This window comes from Lytechinus variegatus, chromosome 18 (genome assembly GCF_018143015.1).
Source record: "Lytechinus variegatus isolate NC3 chromosome 18, Lvar_3.0, whole genome shotgun sequence".
Taxonomy (NCBI): Eukaryota; Metazoa; Echinodermata; class Echinoidea; order Temnopleuroida; family Toxopneustidae; genus Lytechinus; species Lytechinus variegatus.
In genome coordinates this window covers 18013722-18033010 of record NC_054757.1, presented here as the reverse complement: position 1 = coordinate 18033010, position 19289 = coordinate 18013722, and the positions used below count along the sequence as shown (strand labels likewise).

Here is a 19289-nt window from a genome sequence, read left to right as displayed (position 1 = left end):
ACGACTCTTGGATCAATGACAGGAAAGGACTAACATTATGAGCTAATTTCCTAGGCAGAAGGGATAATGAATGCTCTAACTCACCACATAAAAACGGGGGGGGGGGGGGGGGGGGTCTCCTGAACTCACTCGTACATGGTAGCTGCTATGGCAGAGCCCCGGGCAGCGCACTGGAATGAGAGTCACAATTTTTTTATTTATTATTTTTTTTTTACTCTTTCCAATAAGATTGCTTCTCGTCTTGGGTTTTGGTTTCCTTTAATTCTTGAAAAGACACTTGTTGAAACTTGCTACTTATATGTTCAATTTTTTCTAGCTGTCTAATTTTCGCCCTTTTTTCTGTAATTTTCCTGGAATATTTCCCCCGAAACTTTCCTTGAAAAAAAATTTCCTGGAATCTCCCGAATTCTGAAGTGGAAACACACACAATCTGAAAAAAATCATAAATTTATGATTCCCAGAAATTGAAATATTTTTTTTATATTTAAGTTAGAAATTTAAATATTTAGGGCAGGAGGACCCCTTATAATACGGAGTTGACAAATGAAGAAATAAATCAATAAAAGCATCGGAAAAGCATGTACCTTAGAATCTGATATAAATGTTGTACTTGCAAACTTTTGTTTTGAATAATGAAAACCGTGGAAACCCCCATAACAACCCTAAAATTGGAGCCTATATTATTTTTTAGGCCTACAATACGTGAAAAAAACTGAAGAGAATATATATATGTCAGCTGCTACAAGCAAGAAACCATATTATGAATGAAACACGACTGCCGAATGCGCAACCTTATCACCTTATCCAATCATGGCGGCGGGTAATTGGCAAATGACCAATGGGATAAGCTGTTACTTTGTACTTTGGAGTGCAATCTGGTTGGGAGAATATGGCGAAGACTACTTTATGTTTTACAATAAATTCACACAAAAATTAATGTTTTCCGTAAAAATGTTCCTCAAGATATCTTACAATAACTTCATATAATACATGATATTTAGTGGCAATTATCTTTGTACGAAATCATGTTTTTAATGGAAAGACATTATCATCTTATCATGATCGTAGTGAAATTCTTCCTATATACCTCTTATAATTGCTTGCAGCTATCAGCTCGTACATACAGTTTGTGTCATCACGGATCGAGAGTTTGTGAACTGGATTGATTATCGCATCATATTTTCATGCCTCATTGCCGTTGTGTTGATAAACTAAACCACTTTTGATAGCTTATGAAGTGATTAGGGGATATAAATGCCAAGACTGATTGCATGTTCAGAACAACAAATCGGTTGAAAGTAAGTGCACATCTCGTTAATTCTCGAGTTGAAACCACTCGACCGACGTCGACCGTTTCTTTCAACACTGGTTGACTGTATTCACTTGCTTTGTTTTTGTTTTTGCTAACGTTTTATGTTAGTCTACCATCACCCTATTATTAAGCCTAACGTTAGGCATAGTCTAGGGTCTAGGTCTAGATCTAGGCCTAAATAAAGTGCCTGGTCCAATTCAGGTTCTACTTCCTTCTCATATACCTAGTCCTAGTTACTTAGCCCGTGGGCCTAACCAGTAACCTCTATCCTCATAATCCTGGCCTGAATTGAATCATCTTTGAGTTTGAAAATGAGAGTGAAGCCGTAACCTGAACTTGAACTTGAAGCCAGGTGTGTTTACTTTAAGTTAACGTTAACGTCAGGGATGACCATAATTTGCGCTCATGATTGAAGTTGATTTTCAATCAAAAATTTCTCACAGCTCACACAAAAATAATCAAAATCGTAAATACCAAACGTAAGGCAAGATCCCAAACTGCCAAACTAAAGTCAAATTCGCTTGACGGAAAATACAAAGTAGGCCTAGGCCTACCGGTTCAGGGTTTTGCTGGTAATTGGTATCGCGATCTCAAAATTCCATGACGATCGACTAGAGCGCTCTCGGCTGAAAAAACTAAAAGTGTCGTAAAGAAGTGTGATCTTAATATGTAATGTGCATGATTGTTTTGCAAGGCTTTAAGTTTAGAAAGATATCAAGCAGATAAAGGTAAGATAATTACATCAGTTGGAGGTTGATAAAATGCCATAAATTTGGTTGGTACCACATAGATGGAGACCCAGGCCACTCATTGACAATGAACAAGGGGCCGATTGCGCGAAAGGGTCTTTACAAGGACAGTCTTTCGTGCGCAGTATGCCACTCATTCAATGAACAAAGTTATGATAACCTTGTTGCGGGATATTTCTGAAATGTATGATAAACAAATGAAATTTGTTAGCTTGCATTTAAATCAATTTGTATGCAATTTCATGATATATCACATTTTATAAACAAAGATTTCGTTTATTACAGACCCAGTCAGCAATCTTTGAGCATAGTTTACACTCGATTTTACACTCGAGCAAGAACAAAGGAAATGGTCCAGTGAATCTATTGTTCTCCTTTTGTTCTGGCTTGGTCACTCTATTGTTCTGGACTCGAGTGTAAATTCGAGTGTAAACTATGCTCAAAGATTGCTGACTGCCACTGTAGGTATGAATGAGATATGTTTGCAGGTAATTTATTTAAAATGGGTTTCACATGGCGCATCATAATAAATGGGCAACACGAAAGATGGTTCTTGCAAAGACCCTTTCGTGCAATCGGCCCATGGTATAACCTTGTTCTCTGACTCTGTTACATCTCCATCCATGCGTGGCAAAATATGGATGGAAATGTTTGGCTTAGGCCTATTTTCTCTTTTTCTTTGGAACAAATACTTGATTTGCTTTGCCAGTTTCCATTACAGCTATTCATCATATAACTTGGCTTTGATTCTTTAAATTATTTTTTCTTAATTAAAAATCTAGAGATTGAAAAATGAAAATTTTCTTTCCATATTACTTTCCACCAATAAAGGGCATACACAAAAATATGCTAAAAATTTGGGTTTTTTGAGCACTCTGGTGAATACAAAAATTATTCCCAAGTTACTAATGAAAAGTAGTCTGTATGGAAATTAGTAATTTTGGTCATAAAAGTGATATTTTAATGATTTTTTAAAGTGTGTGCTCTGTACAGCATTGGCATACATAGTCCTACCTGTAGATTCCCCACAGGCAGGATGGTTGCAGTGAGCAAGTGCTTTAGACCTACTTATTAGGAGACCTCTGCTTGCAAACTGGCAAATATCAATATTTTCACAAATAGAGACCTTACATGTACCTTCAACAAAATTACCATTGGGGGCCTACTATTAATTTGTCGCTCTTTCTGTTGGTGATATAAGTTTTTCAAGAGATATTGAGATATTCGACCGTGCACAAAATTACATGTAGGTAACGCGCAAATGAAGGTCACACTACCATACGTATGGCAAGTTCCCCCAATTCTGCTTAGTCCCCCTTGTCTGCGCACTTGCATTTCTACGAGATTCTAATAAAAGAAGATATGCAACAAACACAAACTTTACATAATAATACATAAGGAAGATATTCATTAAAAAAATCTGACTCAAGATGATGGAAAAATAATGAATTTTGGGCATTTCATGTGACGGCCTCAAAATACAGCCTTTCTCATCAAAATCCCTGAATCGTGTGCAAAGTAAATGGGTGTGCAGACATGGGGCTCCATTTTTTTTCATCAGAGAATGATTGCCTTTTTTTGTAAGAAAATGTTTTTTGGAAGAAAATCCTATATTTCAAATTTTTATGGGATATTTGGTACGCTTACTCATAATATATAAAATAAGGGACAATATCAACTGAAAGATTTTGTGAAAAAAAAATTCATGTTAAATCTTAACTCAAATTGTTAGGTGCGCAGAATTGGGGACCATCATATGGTAGGGGGTCCTAAAGCTATGCACGTCCTAAAGATACGCACCACTCATCGTGCATGCAGTTTTTAATGGCAAATGCGCACTCTCTATGTGGAACTGTGACTGCATTTTTTTCTACAGAAGCTGCAATAAGCAGAGAAAAACCACAGCTTCTTGGAATTTTGGATATATATTCACTGTAATTTCATATTATCCTATAATGATATGAACACATTTTAGAAATTAAGGCACAGGAAATGCTATTTTTTGGCATGAGAAATCAAGTGCGTAGCTTTAGGACCACTTTTACATTTGGCGGCAAAATCAAGAGGTGTTTGGAAAACACGGTGGAATTTTCATAATAGTGAGTTTTCTTTGGGATCTTTAGAATATTTACTACAAATTGGTGAAAGATAATTTGTTCAAATATTAAAATTGGCTTTGTTTTTATCGTAGCTTTAGGTACCCCATCATATGAGTTAGAATCTTGATTGATCTAACTTTAGATCTTGATTCTCGAGTCTTAACGTTATAACGTTAATGTTAGGCCTAACGCACTCACACTAGTGCGAGGTAGTAACCTCGCACATAGGTGTAAATGGCAGAAAATCTATTTTCTAATTTGGTATAGACTCTATTCATATTTCTTAAAAAATAATTATAATAATCATAAAAAAGGATTTAGAAGATGGGGTTCCTCTCACCACTGTTTACTCCGTCAGCTGTAATTGAGCTGATTTTAGCGGACCATCGCATTTGCGATCAATTATGGTGTCAAAAATATTAAAATTTAAAGGAAAACCTTTTTTTCTAATTACTGTGTATGAAAAATGTTGATTTTTAAAATGAAGATTCAGAGAAGATTATTTTCAAAAGTAGATGATTTTAATTGATTGATTAATTACATGTAGATCTTGCAACTGACTCTTTTTGTTCTTTATATCGCTGAGTCTTCATGTAATTGATAGATAGATGACAAGTCATTTAGGATTTTTTTACTATAAAAAAAAAAAATGGTTACCGGTAGTTACATTGTATGTACACTTTGTCCAGCAACCAGCAGTACAAGTTTATTGATCGTCCATCTTTTCTGCAACTTTTTTATTTTCTTTTGATTAATAGGCATGTGACAGGATGACCTTCAGTTCAACTTAAAAATACACATAAGACAATTACCGTAAGTAACGGTGTATTAACCGCACCCCCAACTTTGGACTGAAAAAAAAAAAAAATTCTTCTCACATTTATATTTGAGGTACGAAGAAACAAAATCTAAGTTTTTAAGATTTCAAAGTATCCAAAGAGATTACCGGTATGCGGAAATCTGCTGTTCTTGATCAATACATCTACAAATGTTAGAAAGAAAGGTCCCGACAATATTGGCAACTTACACACTCACTCACCTCACAGTCACAGTGTACACACACACACAGCACTGCCATTACATTGCAAACTACGATACAGTACCAGTCATGCCAGTACATTGTACATCTTATCAAATTATGATCTGTGTCTTTCCCGGCGTAGCCGGTAGGAGGAAGAAACATTCACATTTCATGCATCACAACCTCACAATCACTTTCAGAAATTTGATGTCTTAGCATGAATTTTGGATACGGGATTACAGAAAGGTTCAAGAAACAAAGAAATTGACATTTTTTCCAGTTGTTTTTTACGGCTTCGTGCCGTCTCTCTCGTGCGCGGTTTACATGGTATCTTATGAAAAGCAAACAGGAAGGAAAAAAAATGCTGGCGCGAAACGGGACTTTGAATAGCGCCAGCTTAAGTCGCACTATGACCACATTACCACGCAATCTCTAAGCTCACTCAACTCTCGCTCAGCAGTGACAAAATATTACGGAGTACGCTTTGCATCTGTTTTAAATTAGCCAGGGAACTTCACTACTTTGAATCGAGAATAAAGTCAAAATTAGTGTCATGAAGGTGGGTGCGTTTGTTATGGACAACATTTAATTAATATTGTAATAATCGCTTCCCATTACCCGCGGCTCATACCCCTCTAAACGACATTGCCTGGGCGGCTACGCCCGGCCACTCGATGTGTTGTGAACTGGCAGACATCGTACATGTACGGGAGGGGTTACGGCGGGCTGGCTCAGACCGTCACCGTGTATAAACCGCACCCCCGACTTTTGCTTCTATCCCGCCGAGAAAAAGGTGCGGTTAATACACCGTTACTTACGGTAGTTTTTTATTTATTAATTTATTTTTTTGGGGGGGGGGCCAAAGTGTGAAAAGTCGTGTGTAGTCCCATATCAACTGTTTTGAATGGTTTAGATTATCTTGGACATGTATCCTGCCACCCCTCCCTGCCAACAAGTACTAGTGCATCTAAAATGTATCAGGAGAGAAAAATTTCTTGTGTGTATGAGACCTTGCATTTAAAGCTCAGCAAAGGCAGGGTTATGACAGAAGTGGCAAACTTCTTTTGCCTAGAAAGAGTTCAAAACAGGAATTACATGTAGGAGAATGTTTTCTGACTGTAAGATAAACGAAGTTGCCACTATTGCCAAATTCTAAAAACAAAGCTTTTTTTGACTCCCCTCTAATTGGTCAAATTTTTCAAATATGAGATACAAGCCTTAACACCCCAGCAAATAGGGCAGTGATTGACTGTACCAAAACAGAAGAAGAACGCTATGTCTCGACTTCTACTTCTAATGTACTTTCTAGATTAGATCTAGGTGCTATGTGAAACACTATACCTGAGGTTCATGTAATTTGTAAGGTTTGCATGTTGGTATGAACGATCACTGAAATGGATTTACGTAGTCTGCCTTTTATGGTACATCATGTGTATAGTCCTGCAAAGGACTGAGATAGAAGTGAAGGTACAGTGTTTTATTGCCAATTCGTCTACTGCCAACTCTTCGACACCTCACATGGTCTACCTTCAAAATAGTCTTTTACCATTGTCCTGGTATGCAGTACATGTATTTAGTGTTTCACAATGAAAATCTGGGTAAAAACTGAGGAATCCCTCTGTTGAAGGCATGGATCTACTGTGGTTGAAATGCACATTATAGAGATACATGCACAATGTACTACTTCACATTGCACTTTTCAGTATTTCACAAGATCCTATCAATGAACAGCAATTGTGGCACACTGCGCTTTTTGTTTTGAAGATACAGTAGAGGTCTGTTTGATACTTTCCTCTTTCATGGTCTGCTGCCATCTTTGGCATAATTAGGTCAGTCAACAGTTCCAGGCTTCCAAAGTTCCAGCACGAAACTGGTGATGTATTTTTAATGGCAGGCATTGTAAGTGTATTAACAAAGAACTTGATCAATAAACTACTCAGTTGAGCTTGAAAATGATTTTTATGATCCTGTACAATTCTATAAATTTTGAATACATTCCAGTAATTCAGTGTGTCACAATGAATTTCTGGATAACTGAAGAAATTCTTCTATTGAAATACCGTAATGGATCTGCTGCACATGTCGAAATGCTCCCTTTAGTTTACACAATACATGTGTGAACAATTCTAAAATTCATTGTCCATAAATTGACTTTGGCCATCACCCCCCACCCCTTTCTTGATAAACATTTTAATTTTCAATTATGATGGCCATTTGTTTTAAATAAAATTTCAATTTATGAATGCTACTTGTTATAGAAATCAAGTCATTTCTCATCAAAATTTCCTAAATCCAATGCGACAAAAGAAAGTCATGGCCTGGGCTACCCTGATGATATGCCTCATTGCCTTTCTCAATGGCATTCAATATTTTCCTTTGCCCTTTTTGTTTGCCATTTGTGCTGAAATATAGTATTAAAGAAATGTGCTCTTTAAAGCCTTAGGCCTATCGGTTGCTTGCCCCAAACATATCAAAAGAAATGGTGAAAAAAAGAAGAAGTAATGATACTTATTGCTCAAGTAATTTCAATCAGGACACAGGGTCATTCAGCTGAAGGTTAATTCATTAAAAGTTGAAAGTAACTCTGCAAGTGCGATATTTGTTTTGGCAAGCAATTTCAAGAGAAAATGGCGTATTTTCAGAAACTTGCTTGATGGTTAATAAGCAATATAGAAATTTTGATATGCAGGAAGAAAAAAAAAATGGTTTGATATGTTAAATTCCTATGAAATCACATTCCATGTTTTATTATTCAAAGGTCAAAATTGTCGGGCTGATCAATTGTGTGTACATCGTTATTCTGCATTCCCATACTTGAATTTTGATTTCCATTTTTTTTCCAGCAGAATATAAATTTTATATCAGTCTGTTAATACTTCTGCAAATTACATTGTACTCTAACTCCTAGATTATATTAAAACAACATTTCCCAATGATAATTTATGACCAACAGTTTTTATTGGACCTTGTAAAAAAATTACTTTTTATTCTAATAGTATGTTATTTTTATTCAGATAGGTTTATTTCCATGATATTGATTTCTAATATAAGAATAAGTTTACTTGCCGACAAACAACGATAGCATGTACACCTGTAACACATCAGAAAGGATTTAATGTAGCCTACACTGTAAACTAATATTTTCAATTAAATTTTCAATTGAGTTTGCTCATTTGTTGTGAATAAACTTGTCCTTAAAACAAAAAAAAAAGCAATACTGTACATTAGTTTATTCAATTAGAATGAACAAAGCAAAGGAAATGTAATTTGCATGCAATGTCTCCTTTATCTAGTGTACATGTGATTTTGTGGTACGATGAATGTAGCAAAATGTACTGCCTTGAGGCTACACTGTACATGTACACTATGCTTACATGTATGTAGGTCAAGGTCAATTGTAGATTTCACAGTTGTTTGGCATACAGATTTGAGATTACATTTACATTGTGGCCTACAAAATGTATATGATACACATTCATTGCCTTCTGAGTTATGTAGTGTACATGTATGTGGGTGCGCGTGGTCTAATGTTTCTGACTCGCCATTTAAACAAAGGGTCGTGGGTTCGAATCCTAGCCATGGCGTGTTTCTTTATCCACACTGTGCTGCACTTGACCCAGGTGAGGTGAATGGGTACCTTGTAGGAAGAAATTCCTTGAATGCTCGAGCACCCGATCAAGGTAGCCGTGCTAAAGCAGGGGTTATAATATTAAGCAGGGCCCACCTTGCTGGGAGAACAGTTTTCGGAACTTAAGTGGCTACTCTTCGGTAAAATATGACATTATTATTAGTACATGTACAGTGTATGTGTATACAAAAATCAATCTACCTCTTGTACTACATATATCAGAGTGATGAAGGTAGCGATTAAATGAATTATATGTGAAGAATAAATGCGCGTCAATAAATGAAAAGTTGCTGGTGGCCGAGGTGTGATTGACACACGCTGAATTAATGAGCTCATCACAGGAGGGAGAATGGCATGGGGTATTGCACGGACCAGTCATTTAATGCCCATTGTCAATAATTGATTTTCCTGTATTGTCTGAGAAAGTGGATGTGAGAGGCTTCCCTGCCTGCCAGCTATCCCCTGTGAAGTTTGCCCCAGATTCGCCGGCCTCCTCCTCCCCCTGAACGCACCCAGGGGCCCTGTGTTTTCACACAGCCATGATCACCGATCACCGATCAGGCAGTCTTTGGTGACAAAATCGGAAGTGTTCCCCTGAAACCACAGGCAAGCTGCACTCTCCAGCACAGGATAGGTGTACTATTATTGGAGCAAACGTGAGGCCAGCGGTGTGGCTGCCCTGTATATTGGTTGAGTGCATCTACAGTTTGTGTGTGTGGGCATGTGGCTGCAGTTGACAGTTATACATGTATGGCTTCCAGTTAATACTCAGCATACACAACCACACTGAGAGAGAGAGAGGGATGTTTTCGCTGGCACATACAGACAGTCGGTAAATGCAAACGTGACCTTTGTTTCACACATCGGGTCAGAGTACACAAACGTATTAACTGCTAACTGTTATGGATGCCATGACGGGATGAATGCAAGTGTTACACGGCAACACCAGCTAACTCGGAGGTATTGTACACATATGAGTGATTTTAGACACGTTCATCACTTTTGACAAAGCTGATGATAATGTGCTCGGTGCATATCGCTGCAGGCATATTTTTTTTTCATCCTCTCGGCGGTGGCAAGAGTGGGATGAGGCATATGTTGAATGTGTTTAGTGCGGTTCATAGCACACATGTTTGTGTAATGTTCCTTGCTCGTCATGTTACAAATTCCGCACAGTTCAATGTGTCATGTGTATAATGAGAGGAATGCTCAAATGGCATGTGTGTATTCTGTGTTGTACAGAGATAGCTTGGACGTGCTGGGGCTAATTAGGAGTGTCTTTTATAGAGGCAAGCCGAGGCTGCGGGTATCTGCTCATTGTGAAAGGCCTGTATTGTAATGCAGTTGATTACAATCAGAGATAAATCATTGCTGACCTTGTTAGCGTACTCTGTATCACATGTGACTATTCCCTCGCTTTATTATACTCCTGCCAGAGTTTTTTTTTTACTCAGCCAGCCAGCTGTCTGCTTTGTGTACTTGGTCAATACTGGTGGGGAAATTCTGTAAAATGTAGGGCCTACATGACTTTCATTTATTTACCATATATATTCAATTCAAGAAATTAAATTATGAGGCAAGTTACTGTTAATTATATGTAGGCCAAATTTTATTGAAAATAAATTTGAGCGTTGTGGTCTGGTGGTTTTGACTTTTGCCTTCGAAACAGAGGGTCATTGATTCAAATCCCAGCCACAGCGAAATTTCCTTTGATCAGCAAAATTGATTCGCATTATTTATTTATTCACACATATATAAACAGGTTCACAAGATCAGAGATAAAATTACTGTTTTGCATCTTGGTCCTGGTGTATAAAAAAACATGATAAACTGGTAATTATTATAATAGGCATATATCGAATAACAGGGTAAGACATTAAGATATAAACGCAATACAAATTTAACATGAAAACATTATTGATCATCTTATTATTAAAGGTAAAAATTAGATAGGCTTACATGAATTACAAGGGTAGGTATACGTCTAACCTTATCAACTACAGTATATAAACAATTGCATATCATTCTGCATTCATCCCAGCACATGTATGGTGAATGGTTGCCTGGCAGGATTAATTTCTTGAATGCGCCAAGTGAACCTGGGTATTTTTTATGTAGCGATAGGCAACTAGATAATTTGTGCCACATTTAAACTTGCTCAAAGGGTCATAACATTTGTTCATATGTGCATTATTCAGAAAAAATGTAATCAGTTTCTGCGATGTGTTAATTGATAATGGATTCTAAAAAGTGCACCATACAAGGGGGTACAGATACATTTATGTATACATGTACATGTCTGAAACCCTCTTGTGGAAATACATGAATAAGCCAGTTCGTAGTTCCTTTCTGCGCATAATCAAAAGATTCTACGCATGATCAGAGGAAGGTCATTTGTACGAAAGTGACTTGGTGGTTTAAAATCTAATGAGATAAGCACCATTTTTGATGTCTTGATTATTCATATATTCTTTTGAATAGTGGTTTTCATCTACATCCACAAAAGACAACAATGCATCCACGAACGACTGGTATTTCACAGTTTACCAAGTACATTGTGCAACATGCTATGATATGCATTCAAAGTAGGAATGCAACAAATACCTTCATAAAGTGTTCATTGGTGTGCTATTCTAGTCACCTGGTCTATTCAATTTCTTCATCCTGCTATGTAAGGCAAGCTTACGTAATATCTTGCTTTGAAATCTGCCTATCATAATGAAAGAAATGAAAGGTCATTTGACCAAAATTGTCCATGAAGTAACTACGAACTGGTCTATATATTGTAGGCCTGAATTCTTTGACAAAGAATTCAGTGAAACCCTGCATGTGTATCCATTGCTCTGTCAAACTTCAGACGTTCAGTCAGTATTGTTTCTTTGTATTCCTCTACACCGAACAGATGAGTTTTGTTCCTCTGTACTGGTCCTGTCTGCTCAGCTGTGGATCCTCCCTGGTATTTCGGTTCTTTTGTGTGTCCCCCCCATCTAGGGAAGCAGGAGACCGTCAAAAACACGGATATACGTCGTGTCGTAATTCAATTTACTACACGACGTAAATAATTACGTAGTGTACTAATTCGAATTACTACACGACGTAAATAATTACGTAGTGTAGTAATTCGAATTACTACACGACGCAATTCCGAATTACTGCCCAACGATTTAATGTCATGACGTTAAATGAATTAGTGTCGCTACATCAAATAATTAAGGTCGTGTAGTAATTCGAATTACTACACGACGTAAATAATTACGTAGTGTAGTAATTCCAATTACTACACTACCTAAAGAATTACGTCGTGTAGTAAATAATTACTACACGACGTAATTCCGAATTACTGCTCAACGATTTAACGTCATGACGTTAAATGAATTAGTGTAGTGACGTTAAATCAACCAATGAGACCGTTCGTTATATGAGCGCAATGCGAAGAGCTGAGACTACAGAGTATTGTACAGGAACGTACCGGCAGGAAGTTAGTTGGATGTCCTGACTAATCTCTTGGTGCCGCCAGTGGATAGAGTAAAAAAAACAAGGAGAGAGAGATTACATAATAGGAGAGAGAGAAGCGAAAGGGGGAGATTGGAAAGAAAAGAAGGGGGAACGGGAGAGAAAGAGAAGGGAAGTTAGTTGGATGTTCGATATTCGATATTCAAACTGTGAAGTTGGTTTGATATTCAGGTTCGATATGCAAACGCCTGTGAAGCTGGACCATTTTTTTTTGGTGTGAAATCGCCATTTTGTTTCCGCTCAAGCGCGATCGCATCAATTGTATAGGTGTATACCCATCGTGTTCATGATTACAAAAAGTGCTTAGAACGTCCAGATATCATCCCCGAATATATCAAAGCTCTTCGGCTCGTGAGATATCATCTTCATGGACCAATTAATTATGCAAACTGCTAGTCCTTAACAGGTTCCTTTTCAAGTCACTGATTAGAGACTACATTCAAAATAAAATTTAGCTTGCGCCCCACGCTCTGTTTTTTAAAAAAATGTGTGTCACCCTCCCCCTGGCCCCAAAATGTTACTTTGTCTCCTCCTAGGTTAAAAACCTTGGTGCCGTCACATGCCACGGACCCGATCCGCATAGCACTGCCCCCCAAAAAAGTTCTACAACCGAGAATAGGAAATGATAATAGGAAAGAAAGGAAAGAAAGATGAAAGATACGTCATTTTATGCATAACATGTCAAAATCAATCTCAAAGTTAAAGTTTTTTTTCTCTCGCTGGCTCGAGACTTATTATTAAGCAAATTTTTGCTGCATGCGCCATTGTGTGCCCCCTCTTTTTGTAGTTCATTTTGTTCTTATAACGCACTGAGCTTGGGGCTTCGCCCTATTGCTCGGGGCACAATCATAAAACATCCTGTTCATACAATGATATGACCCCTCCGTTCTCCCTTCTCTTTCTCTCCCGTTCCCCCTCCTTTTCTTTCCAATCTCCCCCTTTCGCTTCTCTCTCTCCTATTATATATTCTCTCTTTCCTTGTTTTTTTTTACTCTATCCACTGGCGGCACCAAGAGATTAGTCAGGACATCCAACTACCTGCCGGTACGTTCCTGTACAATACTCTGTACTACAGCTCTTCGCATTGCGCTCATATAACGAACGGTCTCATTGGTTGATTTAACGTCATGACGTTAAATCGTTGAGCAGTAATTCGGAATTACGTCGTGTAGTAATTATTTGCTACACGACGTAATTCTTTAGGTAGTGTAGTAATTGGAATTACTACACTACGTAATCATTTACGTCGTGTAGTAATTCGAATTACTACACGACCTTAATTATTTGATGTAGCGACACTAATTCATTTAACGTCATGACATTAAATCGTTGGGCAGTAATTCGGAATTGCGTCGTGTAGTAATTCGAATTACTACACTACGTAATTATTTACGTCGTGTAGTAATTCGAATTAGTACACTACGTAATTATTTACGTCGTGTAGTAAATTGAATTACGACACGACGTATATACGTGTTTTTGACGGTCTCCTGCTTCCACACCCCATCAAGGCATCAGCAGCCCTCCTCTGCTTCCTTCTCTAAACATTGCACTCTTTTGTCTTGGTTAAACATGGCTGGGTTGCTACACCCCTGGCTCTATTGAAAGATTTTCTGCTTCCATTGTCCTCCAAGGGTTACATAAATACATAATGCAGACAGGGAGAATGGAGAAGAAAGAAGTCTCAGTGACTTGATTTTTGTTGGGAAGTTTGTACCCTGTAAAAGTAGGAGAGAGTGGGAGAAAAGAGTGTTAACTGTCACACTCTCTTTAGGGGGCTTTCATACCTTCCTGAATAGGAACACTGCTGTTATTGTATATTTTGCTACGGTTACAAATACCTAGGCCCTACATGTATACGATCACTATGAACAATCCCATACCATTTATTGCTACTGTACGTATGAAAATCACTGGTGCGGTGATTGTAAAGGTATTTATGACTATAGCATTTCCCAAAATACCATGTTTTATTTATTTATTTTTTTTTTAGGGGGGTTGTTCACAAAAAATAAGAGTGACTAAAAGTCATTCTTTAATACTGCCAACATGTACATGATATTTACATAAACGTGTAAAGTGTGCATGTGCGTGAGTGTAATCTGACAAGTGTGGTGATGTACATGAACATTTACCACATAATAAACAATACTACTGCTTCTCTTTTGAAACACCCCCTATACATACTTTCACACTTCCTCAAACCTGTATTAAAGCTACATGCACTGAATGTAGATGTACATGTAGGCCTACAGTTTTAATAGCATGCATGCATTGTAAAGAGAGCACTTTTATCATGTTTTATTATTCTTTTTGCTGTGTATAGTGTAGCCTTAATGTCTCTTTAGATAGCATGGAAATGAATTTATTGTAATTTGCTCTATCAATCTCTTTCTCTATCATATTTCCCGGTCAAAGTTGTTTACAAGTATTTTGATGCCACTAACCCCCCCCCCTATTTACTACAAGTGCATATTCTTTGCCTATTTACATTATGAGGCCTATCCATATAAATACAAGTACAATAAAGTTGTATTGGCAAAACAAGGCCTACATGTATGATCTAGCCTATATCCTTTGATCTGGGGATGGATGGGGGGGAGGGGTGTTCCTTGTCTGTGCAAACCAGGGGACCGTTTCATAAAACTTGCTATACTAACAAACTTTCAATAACAGTTTTAAGCTACTGAAATCGTTCAATTTGATTGGCTGATAGTGAAGTTGTTTAATACAGAAATTTTGCATTTGTCTTTATGAAATGGGACCCAGAACATTTTCCCTGCTTGGGGTGGTGAGAAAGCATCCGTGGTCTCTCCCAGTTTCCCACCTGGAAGCTTTGTCAATAGGTTGCTCTCTGGGCATTGTCATGTTATTCATGGGGCTAATAGGCAGGTCAGGTGTTGACCTCTATCCTTTGTCCCCTTCACATCCCCTTCGCTGAGCAGCTCACCCAGCAATAACAATGATCATCTGGCAGAGGGGTCGCATCAAGTTCCACCCAAATCACTGGGAAATCTGTTCTTCTGAAATGGAGTTGGGGGGGGGGGGATGCTGCACAAACAGGGATTAGGTACCCTTTATGATTATCTTGCTGTTTGCAACATCCACATTGTATTGCACTTGACCGAAGTGTACATGTAGACCTACAATGTACATGCACACATGTAATTGTTCATGTACATGTAGTAGATCATCATTACAGTATTTGGCAATAGAAGACCAAGGCCTGGTCACACCGCCCGAGCGTTGTTGGAGCGGTCGTGGAGCGGAGAGAAAAAAATCATCACCACTCGCTACCGTTCACCATTTTCGATTTCGATTTTTATTTTTTTGTTTTCGATTTTTCCCCCAATTTTGTGAACGAAATTCGACCCTCTCTCTCTACCGCTCCACGACCGCAATACATATACCACTTTGACAGAAGTAGTTAAACTCAATAACTGTCATGAGTAATGTATGTATTTCTTAAAATAATCTTAGCTGTATTAAAAATCTATAGGCCTAATGTAGTGTAAAATTCAAATAAAAAGAAAAAAAATCCACAGATATAAAAAAAAATTGAATGGTCACTACACTTTTGTAAAGTTGGAATGTGAGAGGCCCCACTATAATTGATATTAGACAGGCTTTAATGAATGGTATACTATAGATTGTTTATTTCTTCAAATAACCTCTATATTGTTCAAGCCTATTGCCAATATAAATTCTGTTTAAGTTGAATTAAATCAAATGAATGCGAACAAGTGAGGAGATGGAATTTCAGGGGAATGAGTTGTTAATAACAAAACGTTTTTCTTCAAACTCCCGCAAATCTAGACAAAGCAAAAGTAAAGACTCTTTTTATTCCTGCCTGTCATGAATTGAGGACTATTAATCCAAGCTAAGTGAGGCATGCTTCCATGAGTGCATTCATGATGATGATTTTTTTTTCTTTTTCCTTTTCTACAATGTATCCTGCCTCTTTGTTCAGATTTCATCATCATTATTCTTTGATCCTTTTCAAGCTGAAAACTAACTTGAAGGAAGAAAGGTCGCTTGTTATTAATTGGACGCCACTCTTTGTTGCTTCATACGTCTTTCTTTCAAAGAAAATTGGCAACATATTTTTGAATGTGATGCAATTTCTGAAGTTGCATTAATTTCTGGGAAAGTTGCCAAACTGATGATCCCCTTTGTCTGTGAAGGCAAATGAAAGTGAGTCAGACTCGGCGTTCACATTAGTATCCGAGGATAGAAAGTCATGAAGATTGTTTCTTTTTACTGTCCGTTCACACCTGTCTCGTGTCTAATAGGCACAAACTTCGAGCCTCGGACAAAATATTTATGTTTATTTGAACTGTTTATGTTAACTCCCGTGGGAACTCGGCAGGACAGCTTTTTGCTGGTAAGCGCCAAGCTGGTATATGACCAATTACCTAGCGAACATTTTATGTCTTACTATAGGTTAATCAGTCATAGTGGCTGACGTTATAGATGACAGATATGGAAATTAGATGTAAAATGTCACGTTGCACTACAGTATAACAAGGCTTTGAATGGCACATCTTAATTTTACCCACATATTTGCACAATTACAATGTAGTGAAAATATACATGTAGGCCTACATGCACAATTTAGGTGTGGGTTATTAACAATTTCATGTTCCAGGTTTTATGTATGAAATGTTTTCTCCAAAGGTCACTCTCCACTCAAAATTTCATCCCCAAACTCTTTAATACAGGGGGGGGGGAGGTTCTCTGTGACTGTTCAGATTAGAGAATATGAGGGGAATTCCCCCTGCTTGGAGACCAATGTGAATGCAGCGAATGGAGAGTGTGAATTTCCAGAGGATATGACCAAAATGGAAGAAGAGTCATTGACATTCATTTCTGATTAAACACGGATGGCAGAGGAAGTAATTCACACTAGTTCAGCTCCACGACTGATTGCCGATGCACTATTAAAATAGGATTATTTGCCTGACTGGAAATGTGTGTTTGGTGGTTATTTGATTTTCCAATGCGATTCATGCCATGTTTAACAGTTATTATCTGGGTTGATTTGGAATGCCTTTGCAGATTGACCTGCTTTAGACAGAGACAGTGTTGAATTTTCTTCAATTTATTGTAACTTGCAGAAATGTATATTATGAACATTTTTGCAAGTATACATCAATTGATGTAATACCATTTGTACATGAATATAGTTTTATGCTGTTAATGCTTTTCAGATTTTTGACCGATGTTACCTTTTTTATCAAGTAATATATTCTTTTATTTCTTGTTTTTGCAGACGTGGAATTACAAGCCTATCTTAAGGATTATATAAAGTGGAATATTATCATGGACGGCAGCTCTGGGTAACAACGACGAAGTACAATGTTGTGTCATTATGATGAAAGACAGTGATTCTTGCCTGGCGAACCCAAACTACACTCAGTGGATCCTCGAGGCCATTCGCAAGATTCGGAAGCAGAAGCAGCGGCCAAATGAGGAGCGCATCTGCCACGCGGTCCGGCACGGCCGGGGTCTGGACCAGACGGACATCAAGGAGCAGTTAGAACTCTGCGTCCGCGATGGCAATGTTCTGAAGGTCATGAATAAAGGGGTCGCGTCCTACCGCGACCCCGAGTTCTCTCCCGGCACTCGGGGCGGGGGCCGCCGTGCCAGCAGAGGCACGAGCACCGCCAAAATCCTTGGAAACCTCACGCTCAGCACGGATTACCTTCGTCTCATTTTATGCACCATTAAACAGTTGGCCGAAGGCGGCTCAACGCTCAAGAGCGTGGAGAAGTATATCCGTCAATCTTATAATGTGGACACAAGGATGGAAAATGACCTGAGCAGCAAGCTGCGGCTTGCTGCCAAGAAGGGAATTGCACAAGCAAAATTGACTAAAGATGGTAAATTATTCAGATTACCAGACCAAAACGATAAACTAAACAAACTTCAGGGAGACAATACAAAAAACAATGTCCGGGTAAGTAAAGGCAACTTTCATTTCATTTTCAATATACAATTATTAAATTCACATGTGGAGAAAATGCTCCAAGTTTTGCAGACCTTTCCACAGTAAAAATGTCAGTATGTGTACATGTATTGATTTCTGTGGTCATGAAAAGATTTGACTTGGACAGGTACATTTGCACCTTCAAATATTTTCAGCATTGGAATAAAGCTAATATCAATATGTTTTTCAAGTGTATATTTAGCATCATATAAAGGCTTTTGAATCTTGTGCAAAGGATAAATGTCAGGTATCCAATGTTGCATTAGCCTTGAGACTTCCTTGTGTTGGCAATCAAGTGTCCTACATGTACAGGTATGTAAAAATGTCTTTGAGATTCAGGAGGGAATTTTTTTACACATTGACAGGTCTACATTACCCGAGTCATGCTATACATTTATCACTGCCACGTATGTGTAACATGAAGAGGCAAAGATGATAATGATACTGTACTATTCAGGTTTATTATTTTAATATCTGATAATGTCAAAATATTTTTCCTTCCAAAATGCATACATGTGCCTTTTTTGTGTTCTTTTCTTTATTATTTTTCCCCTTATGCAGAAAGTAGGCCTACTTGTACATGTGTATATTGTAGCCTTTACATGACATATGGAATGTTTGTGGTTGAAATATTCCCGATATACAGTGCGTATCAAAAAAAAGTTTACACTTTGAAAAAGCTCTGGGAATTAAAAAATATACAACATGTGGGTAATTTTTTCACATATAATCTTGGGTTTGGGTCTCATCTATCCAATGAAAGTAAAAGTTTTGACAGAATGTTACACTTGAGTGAGCACTGTCCATTTTTGTAAAGCTCGCAGAAATCTGTTTGCACAGAAATGCTCGTTTTCACGCAGTGTCAAGGGGAAAGGGCGAAATCAAACTTACCCTGGGACACATTTTTCCTACATTTCCCTAGCACTTTTAGTTAATTACAGATAAAACAGATACATCCAAGCATTTTTAAACAAATTT

At 37.8% G+C, this 19289-nt stretch overlaps 1 protein-coding gene across 2 annotated transcripts; it reads left to right on the top strand.

Annotated features, from left to right (window-relative positions):
* Positions 1 to 1087: 1087 nt before the first annotated feature.
* Positions 1088 to 18814, top strand: LOC121431975 (histone acetyltransferase KAT6B-like). Of its 2 annotated transcripts, none has more exons than XM_041629774.1 (2): positions 1088 to 1298; positions 17595 to 18814. In XM_041629774.1, exon 2 carries the CDS (start codon positions 17694 to 17696, stop codon positions 18375 to 18377), a length of 684 nt encoding a protein of 227 aa, XP_041485708.1. In that variant the 5' UTR covers positions 1088 to 1298; positions 17595 to 17693; the 3' UTR covers positions 18378 to 18814. The 2 variants fall into 2 exon arrangements, with proteins under 2 accessions (XP_041485708.1, XP_041485709.1); XM_041629775.1 differs by lacking the exon at positions 1088 to 1298 and adding an exon at positions 9149 to 9769.
* Positions 18815 to 19289: the final 475 nt, after the last annotated feature.